Raw genomic sequence first — 21372 nt, forward strand, 5'->3', positions numbered from 1 at the left:
TGCATGATGCAATGACACAGGTATCTGATCCAGGTGTAAGATCTGGCAGGCATCAGCAAACCCTGGGCAGAGGAACTGGGCATATTTGAGTGGTAAGGCGAAAGCAACCGACTGCAGCTGAAGGTGGAGGTAAAGTAAAGTCGGGGGAGGAGCATCTCGGACAACCACAAGTCCGACACTTATGTGGTTTTCCAACAGCAAAACTCAATGCAACATGGCAGTACAAAATAAGCATTCAACTCCCATGTCACAAACTGGACATATATGTGTGTATATTTTCCTATCAATTTGTGAGAGAGCCTCAAATAGCACATATATCTGTACACTATATTCATGAATCATGGCAAAGTTGATTCCGCTTTCATTTGTCTTTGGTGACATTCGGTTAGCGTGGGTCAAACAGAAACACCCAAATGATTGGTTGACAATAGAGCCTCCCACAATGCAAGTGGGATGAAGGATGAAGTTGATGAAGAGCACCTGCAGAAACTTGCAGTCGACTGTAGTCAAAACTTCATGAGCTTTGATCACATGGTTTTTGTAAAGTTCATGCATGCGACTTCTAGGTCGGTTATTTGTTTTACCCCATAATACAACACACTGAATAGCGGTGACCAACGATAGTCACGACTAAACAAAAATGATTCGCTCAAACGCGCCCAATGTTTAAAGTCGGCTGCAATGTCAAATGCGCCCCCTGTGATTGGATAACCAGTACGTCCATCATATTTATCTGTTCTCAAACGTTGTGTGATTGATGAGAAAAAGGACATGGTGTAGTCCTCCTATACAATTGGTTTAGAAAAACTAGGTTAGTAGTGCGGCAGTCATGACAGAGGGGAGAAAGTAGGTCAAAGACTGAGTACCGTATATCCCAGTTTTTGAAACATGGATCATTGAATGGAGATGGCCTAGCTGATTTATCTAATGTAAGTAAGTCATGTTTTCTTATGCATTATGATCATTATATCATGATGACAAATGGGTAGTTGGTTAGCTAGCTAGCACAACAACGATTTGTTTTTCCTGGTCACACTAATTTTCTAGAGGGGCATTAGGTAATGTTAGCAACCTAGCTAGCTAGCCCAATACAATAGTAACGTTATCGTTCTGCAGCCCCGCAGCAGTAGCCTGTGACTAAAACTAGCCTGTCTCTAAAACCAATACAATCGCCAGCTACTGGCCGTGGTTACCACATACATGTGAACGCCATGGTTGGGTGAATTTCATTTCAATTCCAGTCAACTCAAAAAGTTAACCAAATTCAAAATGTTCCTAAATGAAAAACATTCAAGAGAATTTTAATTCTAGTGTACTTACTGAATTTAAATGGAACTGACCCATGTGGCTCAGTTGGCACAGTTGGCACTCAGCATGGCACTTGCAACAGAAGGGATGTTGATTCGTTTCTCATGGCGGACCAGCACAGGGGGAAAAAAGTGACAATGTATGCACTCACTACTGTAAATCGCATTGGATTAGACTGTCTGCTAAATAACTGTAATTGACCCCAACCCTGGTGAATTCCTCCTTTTCTTTCCTAGATTCCTTTCCATATTTCCTTTCCTCACTCGTGTCAGATTCCTTTGCTAACTTCCTTTCCTCTACTGGCCATGTGGACTGCTTTTCTTTCCTAGATTCCTTTCCTCTCTCCTATACAACTTCTCATTTCCGACTAATTGAAAATGAAATTGTTTAAAAAGTATCGCCCTTTCTTAATCAAGCCATACAAAGGTGGTTACAATTTCAGTTTTATCCTCCAGAAAAGATAGAACAAATATTACAAATGTTATGGTTAAACTCAAATATACTGATTAATAAAAAATTTAAATAAATTATTTATGGAATATTTATATTATGAATAGAAATGGAGTTATGTCACATATGCAGTTATCAAAAATATATGGGAATATCTTTTCAATCTGAATTTACAACCAACTGATTGCAGCACTACCATAAAAATGGAGGCGGCAAGTGGAACTTGTTTGCCTGCCATATATTAAAAGATTGACTGAGAGAAACTGGCATAAATATACCAGTTTCATTTGAGAACAAAAATGTTGACAGCTGCGCCATGTAAGTTGCAAAATAAATGGGAACAGATGTTCGATGTACGCATTCCATGGCATATGGTTTATGAACTAGTACAAAAAAAACTACACTTGATTCAACACTTAGTTTTTTAATTTAAATTATTATATACAATTCTTGCCACCAACAGAATGCTATATATATGGGGCATACAACAATCTCAGCTCTGTAGATTTTGCTGTGAAGAAACAGAATCAATAGAGTATTTTATTTATTTATTTAGGAATGGTAAAAAAAAATATTTAATCACATAATATTAACCTTACAAATAGCAGTGTTGGGCAATTTGGAAAGCCATAGTCAATAAATAATATAATAATAGTCATAGGAAAGGTTTTCATCTTTAGCTCACAATCTGTGGACACTATACGATTAGAAAGGTTAAAAAACTAATGTAAAACATCACAGTACAGCTAGCTCTCATGGCCGCACGCCTGACTGGGCTCATGGCATTCTGCCAGACCTCTGACTCAAACAGCTCTTATTCTCTCTCCCTTCACAGTAGAAGCCTGAAACAAGGTTCTAAAGACTGTTGACATCTAGTGGAAGCCATAGGAAGTGCACTATGACCCCATAGACACTGTATATTGGTTAGGCAAAGACTTGAAAAACTCCAAACCTCAGATTTCCCACTTCCTGGTTGGATTTTTTTTCTCAGGTTTTTGCCTGCCATATGAGTTCTGTTATACTCACAGACATCATTCAAACAGTTTTAGAAACTTCAGAGTGTTTTCATTAAAAAGCTGTGCTATACACCTTTTTTAGAATGTAAACAATAACAAAACCCTTTAGAACGCCAGGCCCCACTACATCCGGCTAGCTAACTGCCCCAGAGAACTCAACATGTCAAGTGCATGTTACAAAAATGTTATTCCACGCACGTTGTCCTGTATCAACGAACCCCAACACAGCACTCGACCCTTAGCTGTCCCTAGTAGCTAAAGATGGCTTGCTAGCTAAACTTCTTCTTGTTGCAGCTTTCTGCCAGACTAGAGGCTTTGTGGCGTATTGCTTCCTTTCACATGTCAGAATGAAAATTACTACACCGTTGGGATGCAGAAAAAGGGGAGAGGAAGGCAAGTTAGCTACAACGTGTTGACGGCGGTCACAACAATTTAAAAAAAATGCAGTGCAACAAGAAGTGGTCAGGGGCCAAGATTCAACAACCATGGTCTATACAAGATAAATCACACAAATGTTCACTTAAAAGCCGCACTGACACTAGTACACTGACACCGCACTGACACTAGTACAAAACTATTAATCCTTAAGTCTATTGACGCACCCGTGCGTCAATCTAAGTAACATAATCAAAATCTGTCAGTTTTTAAGCCAGGGATGGTTTTTTTTTGCATGGGCTGCGTCTCAATCCGCCTATGTCAGCCTTCCGCATCTGTGGTGGAAGGTGGTCGAGCTACAGCTGTGTTTTTCAGACCATGAGACATCACGAAAATGTCTAGCGTCCAAATGGTTTGGCCTAAACTAATATGAACATTCTGGAAAGATGAGACTCATGAACAAGATGGTGTTCTCTTTTTTTTTTTCTACGACCCCCTACAAATGTCACAGGACTCGCCTGATGGTAACCCATACAAATTTATGGAAATATGGAGGTAGTTTTGTGCCAACAAAAATAAGGGGTCCAAAAAACCAAAAACATTTCCTTAGCTTTCTTATGTCCTAGATTTAAGACAGACACTTCAAAACATTAGTCAAAAAATAAGTAATGTATTTTGCCATTTTATTAATGTTATTCAATGCATTCCTATGGGACAAGCATTTCGCTACACTCGCATTAACATCTGCTAACCATGTGTATGTGACAAATAAAATTTGATTTGATAGTAGTAAAGGCCAAATCAATTATTTTGATACCTAAAGGCGTCCTAAAATTCTAAATCACGTAGCTAAATGATCCATGGTATGATCTTAAAACAATTCCATATGTTAGCTTAGTAGAATTTCCCCACTCTCTACAGTTTTCTGACTTGCCCATGTGAAGGAACCAAACCAGGCAACTACACTAAATGTTAAGGCAGGTTCAATAAAACATCTGTAAAAGGATTAGAGGTTGACCGAGTAATCGGAATGGCCGATTTAATTAGGGCTGATTTCAAGTTTTCATAACAATCGGTATTTTAGGACACCGATTTGGACGATGTAAAAAATAAAAAAACGTTATTTAACTAGGCAAGTCAGTTAAGAACACATTCTTATTTTCAATGACTGCCTAGGAATGGGGGGTTATAACTGCCTTGTTCAGGGGTAGAACAACAGATTTTTACCTTGTCAGCTCGGGGATTCAATCTTGCAACCTTACAGTTAACTCGTCCAACGCTCTAACCACCTGCCTCTCATTGCACTCCACGAGGAGCCTGCCTGTTACGTGAATGCAGTAAGAAGCCAAGGTAAGCTGCTAGCTAGCATTACACTTATCTTATAAAAAACAATCAATCAATCAATCATAATCACTAGTTAAGTACACATGGTTGATGATATTACTAGTTTATCTAGTGTGTTCTGTGTTGCATATGATCGGTGCGCATTTGCGAAAAAGGACTGTCGTTGCTCCAACATGTACCTAACCATAAACATCAATGCCTTTCTTAAAATCAATAGACAAGTATATATTTGAAAACCTGCATATTTAGTTAATATTGCCTGCTAACATGAATTTATTTGAACAAGGTAAATTGTGTCACTTCTCTTGCGACAGAGTCAGGGTATATGCAGCAATTTTGGCCGTCTGACTCGTGGCGAACTGTGTGAAGACTATTTCTTCCTAACAAAGACGGCCAACTTCGCCAAACAGGAGATGATTTAACAAAAGCGCATTTGTGAAAAAAGCACAATCGTTGCACAACTCTACCTAACCATAAACATCAATGCCTTTCTTAAAATCAATATACAGAAGTATATATTTTTAAACCTGCATATTTAGCTAAAAGAAATCCAGGTTAGCAGGCAATATTAACCAGGTGAAATTGTGTCACTTCTCTTGCGTTCATTGCACACACAGGCTATATGCAACAGTTTGGGCCGCCAGGCTTGTTGCGAACTAATTTGCCATAATTGTACGTAATTATGACATAACATTGAAGGTTGTACAATGTAACAGCCATATTTAGACTTAGGGATGCCACCCGTTATATAAAATATGGAACGGTTCTGTATTTCACTGAAATAATAAACGTTTTGTTTTCAAAATGATATAGTTTCCAGATTCGACCATATTAATGACCAAAGGCTTGTATTTCTGTGTGTTATTATGTTATAATTAAGTCTAATTTGATAGAGCAGTCTGACTGAGAGATGGTAAGCAGAAGCAGCAGGCTCATAAGCATTCATTCAAACAGCACTTTCGTGCATTTTGCCAGCAGCTATTCGCAATGCTTCAAGCATTGAGCTGTTTGACTTCAAGCCTATCAACTCCCGAGATTAGGCTGGTGCAACCGATGTGAAATGGCTCGCTAGTTAGCGGGGTGCGAGCTAATAGCGTTTCAAACGTCACTCGCTCTGAGACTTGGAGTAGTTGTTCTCCTTGCTCTGAAAGGGCTGTGGATTTTGTGGAGCGATGGGTAACGATGCTTCGAGGTTGGCTGTTGTTGACGTGTTCCTGGTTTGAGCCCAGGAAGAGGGGGTGAGGGACGGAAGCTATACTGTTACACTGGCAATACTAGAGAGGCTATAAGAACTAGAGGTCAACCGATTTATGATTTTCCACTATAATTTGAAAATAAATTCATTAAAAATCCTACAATGTGATTTTCTGGATTTTTTTCCCCCTCATTTTCTCTGTCATAGTTGAAGTGTACCTATGATGAAAATTACAGGCCTCTCATCTTTTTAAGTGGGAGAACTTGCACAATTGGTGGCTGACTAAATACTTTTTTGCCCCACTGTATATGAAATACAAATGGTATAGAGAGAAATAGTCCTATAAATACTATAACTACAACCTTAAACCTCTTACCTTGGAATATTGAAGTCTCATGTTAAAAGGAACCACCAGCTCTCATATGTTCTGAGTAAGGAACTTAAACGTTAAACGCTTTTTTTACATGGCACATATTTCACTTTCTTCTCCAACACTTTGTTTTTGCATTATTTAAACCAAATTGAACATGTTTCATTATTTATTTGAGGCTAAATAGATTTTTATTGATGTATTATATTAAGTTAAAATAAGTGTTAATTCAGTATTGTTGTAATTGTCATTAAAAAATTGGCTGATTAATCGGTAGCGGCTTTTTTTGGTCCTCCAATAATCGGTATCCGCGTTGAAAACTCATCTGTCGTCCTCTAAAAGGGATTGTAAAACAGATTTGACATTCAGCCTTCTAAGATTACGCAGGAAGTACAGTCTTGACTGACATTTAGATAACACTCGCCTACTGTTGGCTCCAATGTTCATCTTATTGTCAACTATTGTACCAAGGTACTTGTACTCCACCTATGCTCTGGTCACAAATGGTGATTTCTTTCGGAGCTGATTGCTTCCTAAAGTCTATTCTAAGGTCTTTGGTCTTGGTGGCATTCAGATCCAGGATGTTCTCCTTGTACCAAGGTCAAACTCGTCCATTGTAAACTGAATCATGTAATCAGAATTGGATGTGTCATCAGAGTATTTAATGTATGTTATCTCAGAGCAGATGCTCCTACTGTCATCTGTACAGAATGATCCAGTTGAGATGGGTTTTCTTTGTGCTGCACTCACTGTTGAATGTCACCCATTGTGGTCTATTTGACAATCTCTCCTGTTCTGTTGGTTTTCATATCAACTTTATTTTATTGTCCAGAAGCCAAAGGCACAATCCTAGTCATATTTGCAGCCTAGTTGTTGCCCCCCCCCACTCCCTTTCGATGTTTGTTTCAATCTCTGTTACATATGGAACCATTATCAGGTGCTCTGTTTAGAATGGTGTTTTCCTGCCAATTGTGTTTTGACAAATATTTAAATTGTTTTATTGGCTGCTTCATTACATGAGTTTGATGTTTTGTTAAGAGCATTACCATAATCCTAATGTGACATCTGTCATTCTGAGCACTGTAGTTATGTACCCAATGCATATGGGTCGGGTTAATTTCTGAAATGGCCGTTAAATTCAAATCTTCCCAGTCACATTGTTCGGGGCGCCACATTTTCCTAACGGAAACCCTGGGACATGTAAATCAGCTTAATCGGAGTTTGAGCAGTGTATTTGATTTGGCATGTGCCAGCAGTGCAAGCCTCCCTAACGAGTGACGTGAGTTCGGGGGGGGGAAAGTATCCATCATAGAAATGTTCACATACAAACTTTATATACCCAAACTCAGAATTAGACTTCCCAAAATTAACATGGTCGCTGTCGTAGAGCGTTTTATTTTGATTGGTGATTTTTCTGCATGTATCCCATCAGGATTTCAGATGTCCATGTAAACAGGATTATTAGGGAAATTGTTCTTCTTGCAAAGCATGTAAATATTTAAATCAAACTATTTATATAGAGCAGACATTCTTATCCAAAGCAATTTACTGGAGAAATTAGGGTTAAGTGCCTTCCTCAAGGGCACATCAACAGATTCTTCACCTAGTCGGCTCGGGGATTTGAACCTTTCGGTTACTGGCCCAATGCTCTTAACCTCTAGGCTACCGGCCGCCCCATCGCACAGGTCATGGGTTATACACGCAGTTGAACAGGGGGATTATATATTTCCTCTTTCACAGTGTACGTCAATCCAGTGTTTCTATGTCACATTCTTTTCTATGTGGGCTAGCTAGTGTACTGTAACAACCCAACAATGCTGCTTTGTGACAACTTTGGGTGGTGGGTTTTTGGCTCCCTAAAGTCTGTCCTTTGCCAGTGATTTGTACATGAGCAGAGTCCAATATTTCCTAGATCTTGATCGTTGTCTGAATGCTAGTCCTTAATTTGGTAATGTTACATTCAAGTAATGCTCCAAACTGCCTTTTTGGATATTGAATATGCTCACAAGTTTATTGAAGTGTAGAAATGATCCAAGATATCTGTCAAGAATGTTGGTTGTAAATAGAGGTCGACCGATTATGATTTTTCAACGCCGATACCGATTTATTGGAGGACCAAAAAGTTGATGCCGATTTTAAAAATATTTATAATTTTTTTTATTTGTAATAATGACAATTACAACAATACTGAATAAACACTTATTTTAACTTAATATAATACATCAATAAAATCAATTTAGCCTCAAGTAAATAATGAGACATGTTCAATTTGGTTTAAATATTGCAAAAACAAAGTGTTGGAGAAGAAAGTAAAAGTGCAATATGTGCTATGTGAGAAAGCTAACGTTTCAGAACATGAGAACATATGAAAGCTGGTGGTTCCTTTTAACATGTCTTCAATATTCCCAGGTAAGTTGTTTTAGGTTGTAGTTATTATAGGAATTATAGAACGATTTCCCTCTATACCATTTGTATTTCATTAACCTTTGACTATTGGATGTTCTTATAGGCACTTTAGTATTGCAAGTGTAACAGTATAGCTTCCGTCCCTCTCCTCGCTCCTCCCTGGGCTCGAACCAGCAACACAACGACAGCAGCCACCATCGAAGCAGCGTTACCCATGCAGAGCAAGGGGACCAACTACTAGAAGGCTCAGAGGGATGTTTGAAACGCTATTAGCGTGCGCTAACTAGCTAGCCATTTCACTTCGGTTACACCAGCCTCATCTCGGGAGTTGATAGGCTTAGTCATAAACAGTGCAATGCTTGACGCACAACAAAGAGCTGCTGGCAAAACGCACGAAAGTGCTGTTTGAATGAATGTTTACGCGCCTGCTTCTGCCTACCACCGCTCAGTCAGATACTTAGATTCTTCTATGCTTGTATGCTCAATCAGATTATATTATCTAGCGTGTTCTGCGTTGCATATCTAGTAATATCATCAACCATGTGTAGTTAACTAGTGGTTATGATTGTTTTTTATAAGATAAGTTTAATGCTAGCTAGCAACTTACCTTGGCTTACTGCATTCGCGTAACAGGCAGTCTCCTTGTGGAGTGCAATGAGAGAGGCAGGTCGTTATTGCTTTGGACTCGTTAACTGCAATGTTGCAAGATTGGATCCTCCGAGCTGACAAGGTGAAAATCTGTCGTTCTGCCCCTGAACAAGGCAGTTAACCCACTGTTCCTAGGCCGTCATTGAAAATAAGAATGTGTTCTTAACTGAATTGCCTAGTTAAATAAAGGTGTAGTGTATATATAAAACATTTAAAAATTGGCACCCAAAATTGTGATCATGGGGCTTTGTCCCACTCCCACAGAAAAGAGACTAACAAGAAGTGCTTTGCTTTTTCAGGCCAGGAGGGAATAACTTTCACAAGCCTGAAGCCTTTTAACAAAAAGGCCCATGAATAGTATGGAAGATTAACAGAATATTATTCTACATCAACAGTATGCCTATGCTCTGCATAGTATGCCTATGCTCTGCAACACTTCTGATTTAATGATAGGTATAATATGGATATTTAGGCTATGTGATTTTAATTTGAAAGAGGGCATTTTTGTTTTTTACTGTGAAATTGCTTCTATGTTACTGTCCTTGATTTTCCAACATAGTATTGCGTGAGTTTCTGTGATGTGTAACCTAGGTCTAGGATGTTAGAATTACTGCTGTAGTCAGACCACATCTGACAGTCTCTTCTCTGTACAGGTAGAGCACCTAGCTCAGTGTCTCAGGAGTACCAGACCAACCAACCAGGAGGTACACATAGATACTGTGACATGATCCTGGGGCCCATTGTTGTGCCATTCGTCCGTCACCATCACCTCATGTTTTCAGCATGATAATGCACGGCCCCATGTCGCAAGGATCTGTACACAATTCCTGGAAGCTAAAAATCCCGGTTGGTCCATTGTCCAAATACTCACATCATTTTTAAAGGTATCTGTGACCAGCAGATGCATATCTGTATTCCCAGTCATGTGAAGTCCCATGATTAGAGCCTAATGAATTTCTTTCAATTGACTGATTTTCCTTAAATTTTTGAAGTTCTTGTGTTTCAGGGGTGCAACTTTGGTTTTAGAAGTTCGGAGGGGTCATAACCTGGCGGGGGATCTGGGGGTCCTTCCTCCAGAATTTTTGGGGCATGTAAAGCTAATTTCCTGCATTTCTAAACAATCTAATATGACCATTTTGGGGTAACTTTTATTGTAAATAAGAATAGCATATGTTCAGGGCCACCACCTGCCAAATGTGTCGATTTTGACATTGGTGGGAAAGATGTCTATTTCACTAGTCACGTTGGCTGGTGTTCACGGCTCCACAGTGCAAGCATTTCACTCGCCTTTGTGAATATAAATAGTCAAGTATGATCTCATTTTATAGCTGTTTCTGCCGTTTTTGTTTCATAGATGTTAAATTAACTGCACTAAGTCAAAGAACCACGAATCGTATGGAGCCTATCCCACCTTGCGCTGCATCCCTGCCTGGGGGCTTTGCGCACATGAAGATCTGAGTGAAATATTCATTTTTAGAAGTGCTGCGCACAGACATGTGTTTATAAATTTTACTTTAAACAAAATTCTGCTGAAGTGAGACTTTTGTCGTTCTGTTTCTTGACTATTTGCATTGTTTTGTTCACAAGCTAGAATTGTTTTTCAATGTTTGAGATTCAACTGCTAGGGAAGAGAAGACGTTGGCTATTAGTCACTCTCAATCTCACAGGCACAAACATGACTCCAGTCACGTTACCATGGTAACCTCCCGCCCTTAAAGGGGCAGGTAAAAATGTTGTCTCGTCTGATATTTTGACTAAAAGACTAAGGTCACAAAAGAATGTATACCACATTATCTATTTTATGTTACCTTTATTTTGCTAGGCAAGTCAGTTAAGAACAAATTCTTATCTTCAATGACGGCCTAGGAACAGTGGGTTAACTGCCTGTTCAGGGGCAGAACGACAGATTTTGTACCTTGTCAGCTCGGCGATTTGAACTTGCAACCTTTCGGTTACTAGTCCAATGCTCTAACCAGTAGGCTACCCTGCCACCCTTACTTCTAGTAACACATTTTAAGAGACATTTACAAAGCATGTTTCACTAACATCCAAGAAGCTGAGTGTGATGTGTTACTCATCCATTATATTTATTTTTTGTGTGTTTTCAGCTTCTTGGATGTTAGTGAAACATTCTTTGGTTTCAGGTGTGTTAGGCCAAGACCAGAGTGACAACCAACAGTACTGCAGGCTGTTGGTTTTGTGTCTTTGGGAAAAGCCATTTTGACTTTAGAGGTTTTTCATTTTCTGAAGCTTCTGGCTTGGTCAGTGTTTGTTGCACAGATAGAATAAAGTGTTGTATATGCGAAAGTTCACCTCAGTGCCATCAGACTGGTTTTCCCTGGTTGCCTGACCTGCTGAGACCCCTGTCACCATTTGATCCTGCTCAGATGAGGCATGACAAATAATTACCTGGTGTAGATTCATACATTATATTATCCAAGAACAGAATCACCACCTGATCCTGCTAAGACATGATGAACATACTGTTGTGTACTGACTGCACCATGACAATGAAGACTGTGGAGCTGTTTTATACCGTGTCAGTGTGAAAAGTAGAGAAATAGTTAGGGAAACTGACAAATCAATAACGTTACATTGCTATACTGACTTTAATTTGGGCGAAAATAACATCTAGCGTTAGCCAACTTTTGGCTAGCTCTAATGGTACATCAACTGGCAGAAACGAGCCAAGTTAATTTACTTCTGTTAAAACGGGACAAAACAAAGGCTACACAACAGCTGTTAGTCTGCTACCTGACGGATATCTAGAGGCTAGCTAGAGCTGAACTGGCTGTGGTAGCTGCTAGCTAGTTAGTTAGCTCATTCACTTCAGACAGAACTTCAGTCGAGGGGATGAAACACTATTTAACGTTACATGTCAGTTATACTAGTAGCTCAGCACTAGGAATAAATGTTTTTTTTCTGTTAAGTCAAACAGCATTTACCTTGCCAGCTACATCAGTCAAATAAAGAGTAGCCAGTTTCTGCTCTGCTTGCTTTTACAACTCAGAGAAAAAGCACAACACACAAAGCCCTCACCTGTTCGCACTCTGTGGCATGGTCCTAAAGTACACCGATGCTGGTGTTCTTTGTTGCATTTCTGAATGTGGGGGTTCATTGCACTCCCCTGTACCCAGTAAAAGTTTGTTTTTATATTTTTGTAAAGTGTAATAACAAATCCATCCCAGATCAAACTTGCAAAGACTAGGTTGCCTATCATATACACCCCAGATTTTGCACTTCAGCACCATAATTTTGATGTTTTCTTTTTAGTGGCACTATGGCTAGCAATGATGACGGAATAAAATAACGTTTTTAATGCATATGACTGTGGGAATATCAGACGTTTCGATGGTAACCTCGTAAACAATTCATTTAGACCCAGCGTTTTTTATTTGAAACAGGCATTTATTTGCTGCAATGTGTGCCAATGTTCAGCTATTAAAGTTTTACGGTATACACTTTTTTTCATCCAGAGCAATTGCAAATGGATGGAAGGAAATTCCAGAAGCTGGAATGAACATTTGTGGTGAGCGTGACCCCTTTTGTGCCTTGCTTTGTCTGGCATTTTTCTTGAATTCCATTTGAATTATCCTTCCTCAAAATAGTACAAGTTAGAAACTCTAATTCATGTTTCAGATTGTCTAATGGCAGACCAAAGAATGGACATTACCTCTACAATGAATGAGTTCATGTCCCCCAGCTCCAGCGACCTGATCAGCAGCTCCATCAACACCCCAGGCATGGACTACACCCGCAAGAGAAAGGGCAGCACCTCCGACTACCAGTAAGCATCACCACACTGTGGCCCACTGTGCACAGTGAGTGCTGGAGATGAGTTCACTGAATTCTAAAGCTATGAATGAATAATTAACCCAACCCACTTACTTTGCACATTTTCTCAGAATTATAGCAGGCAATCTGCAAAAATAAATATTTTAGGGCAAATTGCTATATTGACTAATTTGTATGTCTGCTCAGTAGTTTTCCTGCAGTCTGTCATTGATCCACATTCATCTGACAACAGAATGATTAACGCATTATTTTCTTTGCAGAATTGATGGATTTTCTTTTGAGTAAGTATGGTTTCATTTTTTACCTTTGGTTGCAGTTAGCTTTTTTGGATAAATACTTTGAATATTAAAGGTTTGGAAACAGGACCTGTAGACAGAACATTTGCGAGGAAGGATTGTTAATGATGGCATCCGATTAACTTCCATAGCAGTATGGATACAGACAAGGAAAAACTTAGGAGAGAATTTATGCAGCAAACGGCATGAATTACCCTACAGTGAGGCTTATTTGTTTTATTTATTACATGTAACTGGTTCTATTTGTACATGGGAGGCATAGATGTTGAGATAGTATAGGGCTGTGTATGGACTTGTACCATTTACATAACCTATGTGGACCAGTGGTGAATGGGTTGTTATTGTAACAGGATCCATGTTGCGTGTGTGTGATTGGTGCAAGACAGTTTTCACTAAAACGTGTCTCCTTTTCCCCCTTCTTCCAGGGAGTGTGGTGATCACCAGGGCCGGATAAAAAATGCCAGGTACCCAGACTCATTCTTGAATCCTCATGGTTCACTTTTAAACGTCTCTGTCGGCAGCTACGCATGGTGTTTCTAGTGAGCTGGCAAGGGTTGAATTCCAGGAACAAATATATTCTAATCTCTCTTGCAGGGTGAATTGAATGCTCATTTTTGTATTTTATTAGAGACAGAGAAAGCTTTGTGTCCCATCGATGAATAGGCACTTTATGTAGTCTATAGATTGCGCTGTGTAACAGAAGGACTAGGAGTTGTTCTGACTCTTTGCTTACTGCTACACTGCCAATAGGGAGGCACACAGTCAGATTGAGAAGCGGCGCAGGGACAAGATGAACAGCTTCATAGACGAGCTGGCTGCACTAGTCCCGACCTGCAACGCTATGTCCCGCAAGCTGGACAAACTCACGGTCCTACGCATGGCTGTCCAGCATATGAAGACATTAAGAGGTGAGAGAGAGACAGCAGGCAAATTGTCACTGGACATCAAAGAGGAGTGAGAAGTTGTGACTTGAGAATTCAATGACAATGTTTTGTGTTTTTCTACAGGAGCAGCAAACCCTTACACAGAGGCGAATTACAAGCCGTCTTTCCTGACGGATGATGAACTGAAGCACTTAATATTGAGGGTAGGTTCAAGCCCTCTAACTCCTCTTTGCTAAGTTGCTCTCTGGGTGAGCCTGACGACACAAGCCTCAATGTTTTGTGTGTTTCCTTTAGGCTGCTGACGGCTTTCTGTTTGTTGTTGGATGTGATCGTGGGAAGATCCTTTTTGTCTCGGAGTCAGTTTACAAGATCCTCAACTATTCCCAGGCACGTCTCCATTCCTGTCAAATGTCCTACTGTAATTCATGTTGTACTATACCAGACCACATCTGAGCTTAGAAATGCTAATTTCCAAAGTCAATCTCCCTTTCCTCAGAATGACCTAATTGGCCAGAGTCTGTTTGATTACCTGCATCCTAAAGACATTGCCAAAGTCAAGGAGCAACTGTCGTCATCGGATACAGCACCTCGGGAGCGGCTCATTGATGCCAAAAGTAAACTCTCCCTCCTGTTATGTCCGACCCTGTCCTCATAAGGGCAGGTCAAGTCAGGAAAGTAGTTTGACACGGGTGAAAAAGTCAATAGAGCATTATGTCTCATTAAATACTGTATACCAATTACCTGGCAGTTTTCCTGCAATATTAAGTATATAAACATCATGGCATATAATATTATAATGTTTTTAACATTATATACAGGTTATTGGTAATATTTAGCTCACAATGTTCAGCAGATGCAATTGTTCTCCCTCAGCCGGTCTACCAGTTAAGACAGACATCACCCCTGGGCCATCTCGACTGTGCTCCGGGGCCAGACGCTCGTTCTTCTGCCGAATGAAGTGTAACCGGCCCTACGTCAAAACAGAGGACAAGGACTTCCCCTCCACCTGCTCCAAAAAGAAAGGTACCCATCTCAAGATCTAGGCCAGCCTCCTTCCCTGATGCCTTTTATTTCGGTACTTACAAACCTGGCATCACAGATCATTCGCATCATACTAGCATTACAATTAGAGTACAGGATGTATGCTTCTCTATGTACCAAGTGGCTTGGCTAATAAACAATATGCTTATTTTAGAACTTCGAGTGAAACTATCGAGGTTTGAAAATTACCTCGTTACTTAAAAAAAATATATATATATTTTTTTTTAAAGCCCTCGTTTTGGACTCGACATGTCAATGTATGGCTTATACATGCAAACTAAACCATCTGCAGTCCTCTCCCAGCCGAGAAAGGCAAAAAATGATTGCGTTCTAACCTGGCATCATTTAGTTCAAGATCTGAGCGCTCGTTCCTGTCATGTGGAGCAGGGATAGTTAGATCTATTAGACATCGGTAGTAGTTTCATTTCTCTTTCAATGTGTATCTCTAGAAACCAAGAAGAAAATGATGTGCACTGAAGATTGCATTGTAGCCTGACATTCATTAGAAGATAATTCATTGTCAGCCAGATCAGAAACACTATGCTCACAACCTGTATATCCTAAATGGTGTCACTGGTGTACTGTGTTAGTATAGTTTTGCACCCTTTACCGGAACTCTTTGGTACTTTTTTGATACTAGAACATGAAATGGGTTGGTAATATCATTTTTGGTACTTCTGTAAAATGTCTCACGTTACATATGGATTGAGAGGATCAAGTCTGTCTAGTAATTTGTTGGAATCTTCTCAAGGAGGCAGTTGTAAGCAGTGGCGTAAAAATACTTTAAAGTACTACTTAAGTACTTTTGGGGGGTATCTGTACTTTACTTTACTATTTGTATTTTTTACAACTTTTACTTCACGACATTGCTAAAGAAAATGATATACTTTTTACTCCATACATTTTCCCTCACACCCAAAAGTACTTGTTACATTTTGAATGCTTAGCAGGACAGTACAATAGTCTAGTCTAATTCACACTTATCAAGAGAACATCCCTGGTCATCCCTATTCCCTCCACTCTGGCAGAATCACTAAACACATGCTTAGTTTCTAAATTCTGTCTAAGTGTTGGAGCATGCCCCTGGCTTCCCGTAAAATGTATTTAAAATTTAATTAATATAAGCAATTTGAAATTATTTATACTGGGTGACTTTCATGTTTACTTGAGTCATTTTCTATTAAGGTATCTTTACTCAAGTATAACAATTGGATACTTTTCCCACCACCGTTTGTAAGCTAGCCAGGCTACTTATGCATGCAACTGACACAGCGTGAGCAGTAATGCCAATTTACCAACTTTTCAGACTACCCTGGCAACTTTTTTTTTTCAAACAGCACCTAGCAACAAATGTAAAAAATGTATTTTGAACTTTTATGCAACTTTTGAAAAGTGACTCAAATGCTAAAATGCATGCATTTTCCCTCTAAATGACACAAAAAAACGATTTTCTCTGTCACACACTCAGTCACCACACACGTGCCTGGCTGCAAAAGTGCATTGTGAGTGATGTCAGCAGCAGGCGCTCAGTTCGTGCAGTAGCAGGCCAGGAACAATTTTGGGTTTGACGAGCCAAACCCAATGAATGTAGTTGGTCATGAATGTTTGATCTTGAACAGAACTAACAACATCAATCAACATGTCTCAATCAAAACTGTATAGCCAGAAGTACAGAAAAGACTGAGTCTGTACCTGAACAAATGTCATCATATTTTTCGATGAGATGGCCAGTCAATTTGAGTAACGTCACTGTGTATTCTACGTAATGACGCAGTTTTATGTTATCACACAATGACATCACAACGTCATTTAGCAACTTTTAGCAACAAATCAACCTGCCTCTAGCAACTTACCTTGAAAATTAGATGGCAACACTGAGTGCGAGACACTTTTGAGAAGCAAGCGAGAGGAGAGAAAATGGTTTTCTAACGAAAACCTCATACCTTCACGCCCACAGCTTGTTGACAAAACTGGCTCCAGAAGCGAACTATGGGAATGTTTTGCTTACAGAGCAAATGATTAGGACCAGCCCACTGAAACCACTAGGTAAAATGTGTTACAAAGCAGTGCAGTGCAAGGGCGTTTAAAAAAAGTTTTTTTAGAGCTACGTTAATCTTCTAGCAACTAAATTGGAATTATTGATTGACAATGACATGAATGTATATTCAGCATGGCATTCATGTTAGCATTATAATATGATAACAACCCAAAAGTAATGTGAAATGCATTCATAACTTAGCTATGACCACAGTATTTTTAGACTACTATGCGTTTGTCTGGGCTTTCTAGCAGTAGCCAGCCAGTAGCCCTGGGCGAAGCATTGCACCCTGGGAGTCGAAATGTATTAGCACCATTTAAAACACTGCATCTGTTAAGCTCAAAGTCTTGGAGAATAGATACTATCCAAAACAAAACTTTGATTTTTAAAATATTTTACTGCTTATACAATACACTCCTACCATGTATTCATTACATAATATTTGATACAGTTGTCAATGGGGATATCCAACTAGGAAAACCATTATGTAGTGTAAAAGCATCAAAACACTAAAGACCACATGACGTGATGACGTTGTACAGAATTGTGCAGTTTTCGGCACCTTTTTAGTGCTCTTGAGTGGTACTTTCAGAACTACTGGTTTAAAAGTACACGAAGCTTCTGTTCAATCTTTTAAAATGTGCTGCGATTTAAAACCATTTAGTAAGCAAAGCTGTGCAGGTTATGCAAAACAGCATGCAAATGTCCAGCGAAGCCCTTGTTGAATATTTCAGTGCTTATGAATATTTTATCTAGGAAAACGTTGTTCTCCCCTTGACCACTGATTTCAGATGGCTGGTTTTACTTGTTTGGTTAGCTTGTGGTTTTCTCATTAAATCAGTCATTTAGACTTGACTTAAAGTCATGGACCACCTGTAAACACAACCATTGTATGGGAGGAAATATGTTTACAATTTTCTACCTACAGCCGACCGCAAGAGCTTCTGCACGATCCACAGTACTGGCTACCTGAAGAGTTGGCCGCCCACCAAGATGGGCCTGGACGATGACAACGAGCCCGACAATGAGTGCTGTAACCTCAGCTGCCTGGTGGCCATCGGCCGGCTGCATCCCCACATCGTCCCCCAGCCCTCCCAAGAGGACATCCGCGTCAAACCCACCGACTATGTCTCCCGCCACGCCATCGATGGGAAGTTTGTCTTTGTTGACCAGAGGCACGATGATGGAGCTTATAACTTCATTTTACTATGACATTGTTGGTTTATGATTAGATGTGAGCTAGTTGTTCATCAAGTTGGCCAAGAAAAACACATTCTAGAAGTATGGTTTAAACTAATATGTGAAGAGGCAACAAATCAGTAAATTTCTCCTCTTCAACCACCCTTCACCCAAAATTTGCCTATGTACATAGGCTTATCAAGGCAGGTTCAGCCTCTGTATATTTTATGAATTAATCTCCTGCTCATAGCTTGACACCTCACAGGCCATTATTACTCATGGTGGTAATTTAAACTATCATAAAAATGTCGGTGAACTGATTAATGTTCATAGGAAATGCTTCGGTGCCATTTTAAAGTTCTCTTCTCAAAAACAAAGAACAGCACGGATAAGAAACTATCTTTCCTCTCTATTCAGGGCCACAGCCATTCTTGCATACTTACCCCAGGAGCTTCTTGGCACCTCTTTCTACGAGTATTTCCATCAGGATGATATTGGCCACCTGGCAGAATGTCACAGACAAGGTATTGGATCAACTGTCTGACGTGACAACATTAATTTGTGATTTACATCTTACAATATTTAGTCACCACATTTTGTTCTGTGATCTTACATCCTGGATATCTTGTGTTTTTAACAGTGCTTCAGATGAGAGAAAAGATCAACACAAACTGTTATAAGTTCAAGATTAAAGATGGCTCCTTCATCACTCTGCGAAGTCGCTGGTTCAGTTTCATGAATCCTTGGACCAAAGAGGTGGAGTACATCGTCTCCACAAACACAGTGGTCTCGTAAGTCACTCTAGCGCCCTATTTATGACGAAGATTACATTGGAAAAAATACTCTTAACTGTTCATGTATCGATGGGGCTCCATTGATCGTTTTAGAGCTAACTGGCAGTACGTATTTGGTTTTTGTACTTGAAACTGGTCCTGATGTTGCTGTGTGACTCCATCTCTAGGTGCAGTATGCTGGATGGTGCAGACTCCAGCTATCCTCAGTCTGCCGTCTCTCCCACTGCCTCTATGGACGGTGTGCTGACGTCAGAAGGTGACATTTATTGAGTGATGTGAAAGAAAGCATGCTTTTCTACATATCAGAGGGGCTTCCTTTAGGGCTTTGGAACAAGATCTGAGATTTGTCAGCTGATTCTCTCTGGACGCAAAGATGCATGCTATTTTTATTTATTTTACCTTTATTTAACTAGGCAAGTCAGTGAAGAACAATTTCTTATTTTCAATAACGGCCTAGGAACAGTGGGTTAACTGCCATGTTCAAGGGCAGAATGACAGATTTGTACCTTGTCAGCTGGGGGATTTGAACTTGCAACCTTTCAGTTACTAGACCAATGCTCTAACCACTAGGCTAACCTGCCACCCCAAATATAATGAATAGCTTTCTTTGATTAAATGTACTGTATCTACGTGTACGAAATGACAAAACATCTGAGACTATAGGAGAGTTGAATCAAATGTGAAAATGCAATGATCGCAGTCAGTGTGATTGATATGTCTGATTGCAGGTGGAGGGAGACGGGCCCTTCAGACGGTGCCAGGCATCCCTGGGGGAACACGTGCAGGTGCCGGTAAGATCGGTCGCATGATCGCAGAGGAGGTGATGGAGAATCAGAGGTGAGAAATGAAGAGTGAAGGCAGAAAATGGATGACAGGTTGTTAATAGCTGAAGAACCAAAAGAATAACACCCAGACCATGAAGCCTGGCTTGTTCGGTGATTTACTTTTCTGTACACATCCCTTCATGGGTGAATTCCCTGCTGATATTTATGTACCCTTTATCAAAAAAAGTGACAGGCTTTGCAAATGAGTCTGTTCAGTTGTGCTATGATGAATTACCTGGAGCTTTATCAGCTGAATTGTTCAGTCTCTCAGAGCCCTAATCTCATGGTGCTGTCTGTTTTTCTCTCTGCTAGGACCCGAGGCTCGACCCCCTCCAGCCGTGGCTCCAGCCCCCTGAACATCAGCACCCCTCCAGACTGTTCTCCAGGGGACAAGAGAGTGAGTCTGAGGGAGCCACACGATAAAGAACATTGGGATGGTTGAAAGATGACTGATGGATTTTTTAAAATTTTTAATTGGTTGGATCTTGTGCTTGAATCCAGTATTGTCTGTTGCTTACTTAGTTAGATCAGCTTTCAACCACAGACCTATGTAGACCACCACTGACCTATTTGTTCTGGCAGATTCAAAATGGGACGTTACCAGGAGGACCATACTCCAACCAGTCTATTATGAGTAAGTAGCTGTGCACAAAGGCAACATGTTCTAAGAATTTCAACCAAAACCAGTGTGACTGACTACAGCATTTTCCTTCAACACCCCTCCAGGTGACAACTTGCACCTCAGCATTGACGACCCAGGCTCCAGCAGCCCCAGTAATGACGAGGCAGCCATGGCTGTGATTATGAGTCTCCTGGAGGCTGATGCAGGCCTCGGTGGCCCTGTAGACTTCAGTGACTTACCCTGGCCCTTGTGAGGACAGGCCCAGAATTGACCTTGCAGTCATAACAGAAACCATGCTAGCGAACTACAGCTACTGTAGGACTCATTGGAGCCAAGAGCGGGACAGGACCCCTCCCTTGCCTGCTGATTGGCACTCTTCCATTGACATTCCCCACAGGATGATTCAGTTAGCATGTTCAATGTATATCCTACCAGGGATTTCTATTGAAAACATGTTTTGATGCTTTTACACTACAATGGTTGGATATCCCCATTGACAAATGTAATGAATACATGGTATCAGCAGTAAAATATTTTTTAAATTGATCTTAACAGATGTGTTAATAAGTAGTATCCATATTTAAAATGTTTTTGATGAATTACAGGTTATTGCATATAAGGGAAGCAATTTGGTGCAGTGCTGGGATATTTTTCATGTTGACACCCAACTAAGCTGACATCAGCACAAGGATTGGAGGTAATATACATCAGGTATAACCAGTTAAGAGACCGGAAGTTCGTATCCAGGAAATCTGAGTTGGCCATATACCCAGGCCTCATTGCTAAA

At 40.1% G+C, this 21372-nt stretch overlaps 1 protein-coding gene across 7 annotated transcripts; it reads left to right on the forward strand.

Moving 5' to 3' along the window:
• The first annotated feature begins 795 nt into the window (after window positions 1–795).
• LOC135524169 (basic helix-loop-helix ARNT-like protein 1) lies at window positions 796–21131 on the forward strand. 7 transcript variants are annotated; one of them, XM_064951439.1, is made up of 20 exons: window positions 796–933; window positions 9766–9958; window positions 10105–10199; window positions 12589–12641; window positions 12752–12899; window positions 13168–13188; window positions 13629–13667; window positions 13954–14111; window positions 14211–14290; window positions 14382–14474; window positions 14584–14701; window positions 14961–15110; window positions 18095–18341; window positions 18763–18869; window positions 18986–19136; window positions 19307–19395; window positions 19868–19976; window positions 20276–20360; window positions 20546–20597; window positions 20690–21131. In XM_064951439.1, the coding sequence occupies exons 2-20, from the start codon at window positions 9896–9898 to the stop codon at window positions 20836–20838; spliced, it is 2007 nt and encodes a 668-aa protein (XP_064807511.1). In that variant the 5' UTR covers window positions 796–933; window positions 9766–9895; the 3' UTR covers window positions 20839–21131. The 7 variants fall into 7 exon arrangements, with proteins under 7 accessions (XP_064807511.1, XP_064807514.1, XP_064807510.1 ...); XM_064951442.1 differs by having other exon boundaries at window positions 796–929; window positions 9766–9996; window positions 10119–10199; XM_064951438.1 differs by having other exon boundaries at window positions 796–929.
• The last annotated feature ends 241 nt before the right edge of the window (window positions 21132–21372 follow it).

Source organism: Oncorhynchus masou, chromosome 31, assembly GCF_036934945.1.
Source record: "Oncorhynchus masou masou isolate Uvic2021 chromosome 31, UVic_Omas_1.1, whole genome shotgun sequence".
Lineage (NCBI taxonomy): Eukaryota > Metazoa > Chordata > Actinopteri > Salmoniformes > Salmonidae > Oncorhynchus > Oncorhynchus masou.

Coding starts and splice junctions, on each gene's coding strand:
- LOC135524169 (XM_064951439.1), top strand. CDS start 9,896: ATGATAATGCACGGCCCCATGTCGCAAGGATCTGTACACAATTCCTGG. Junction 10,200..12,588: donor CTTCCTCCAGAATTTTTGGG/GCATGTAAAGCT, acceptor TTTTTCATCCAG/AGCAATTGCAAATGGATGGA. Junction 19,977..20,275: donor GAGGTGATGGAGAATCAGAG/GTGAGAAATGAA, acceptor TCTCTCTGCTAG/GACCCGAGGCTCGACCCCCT.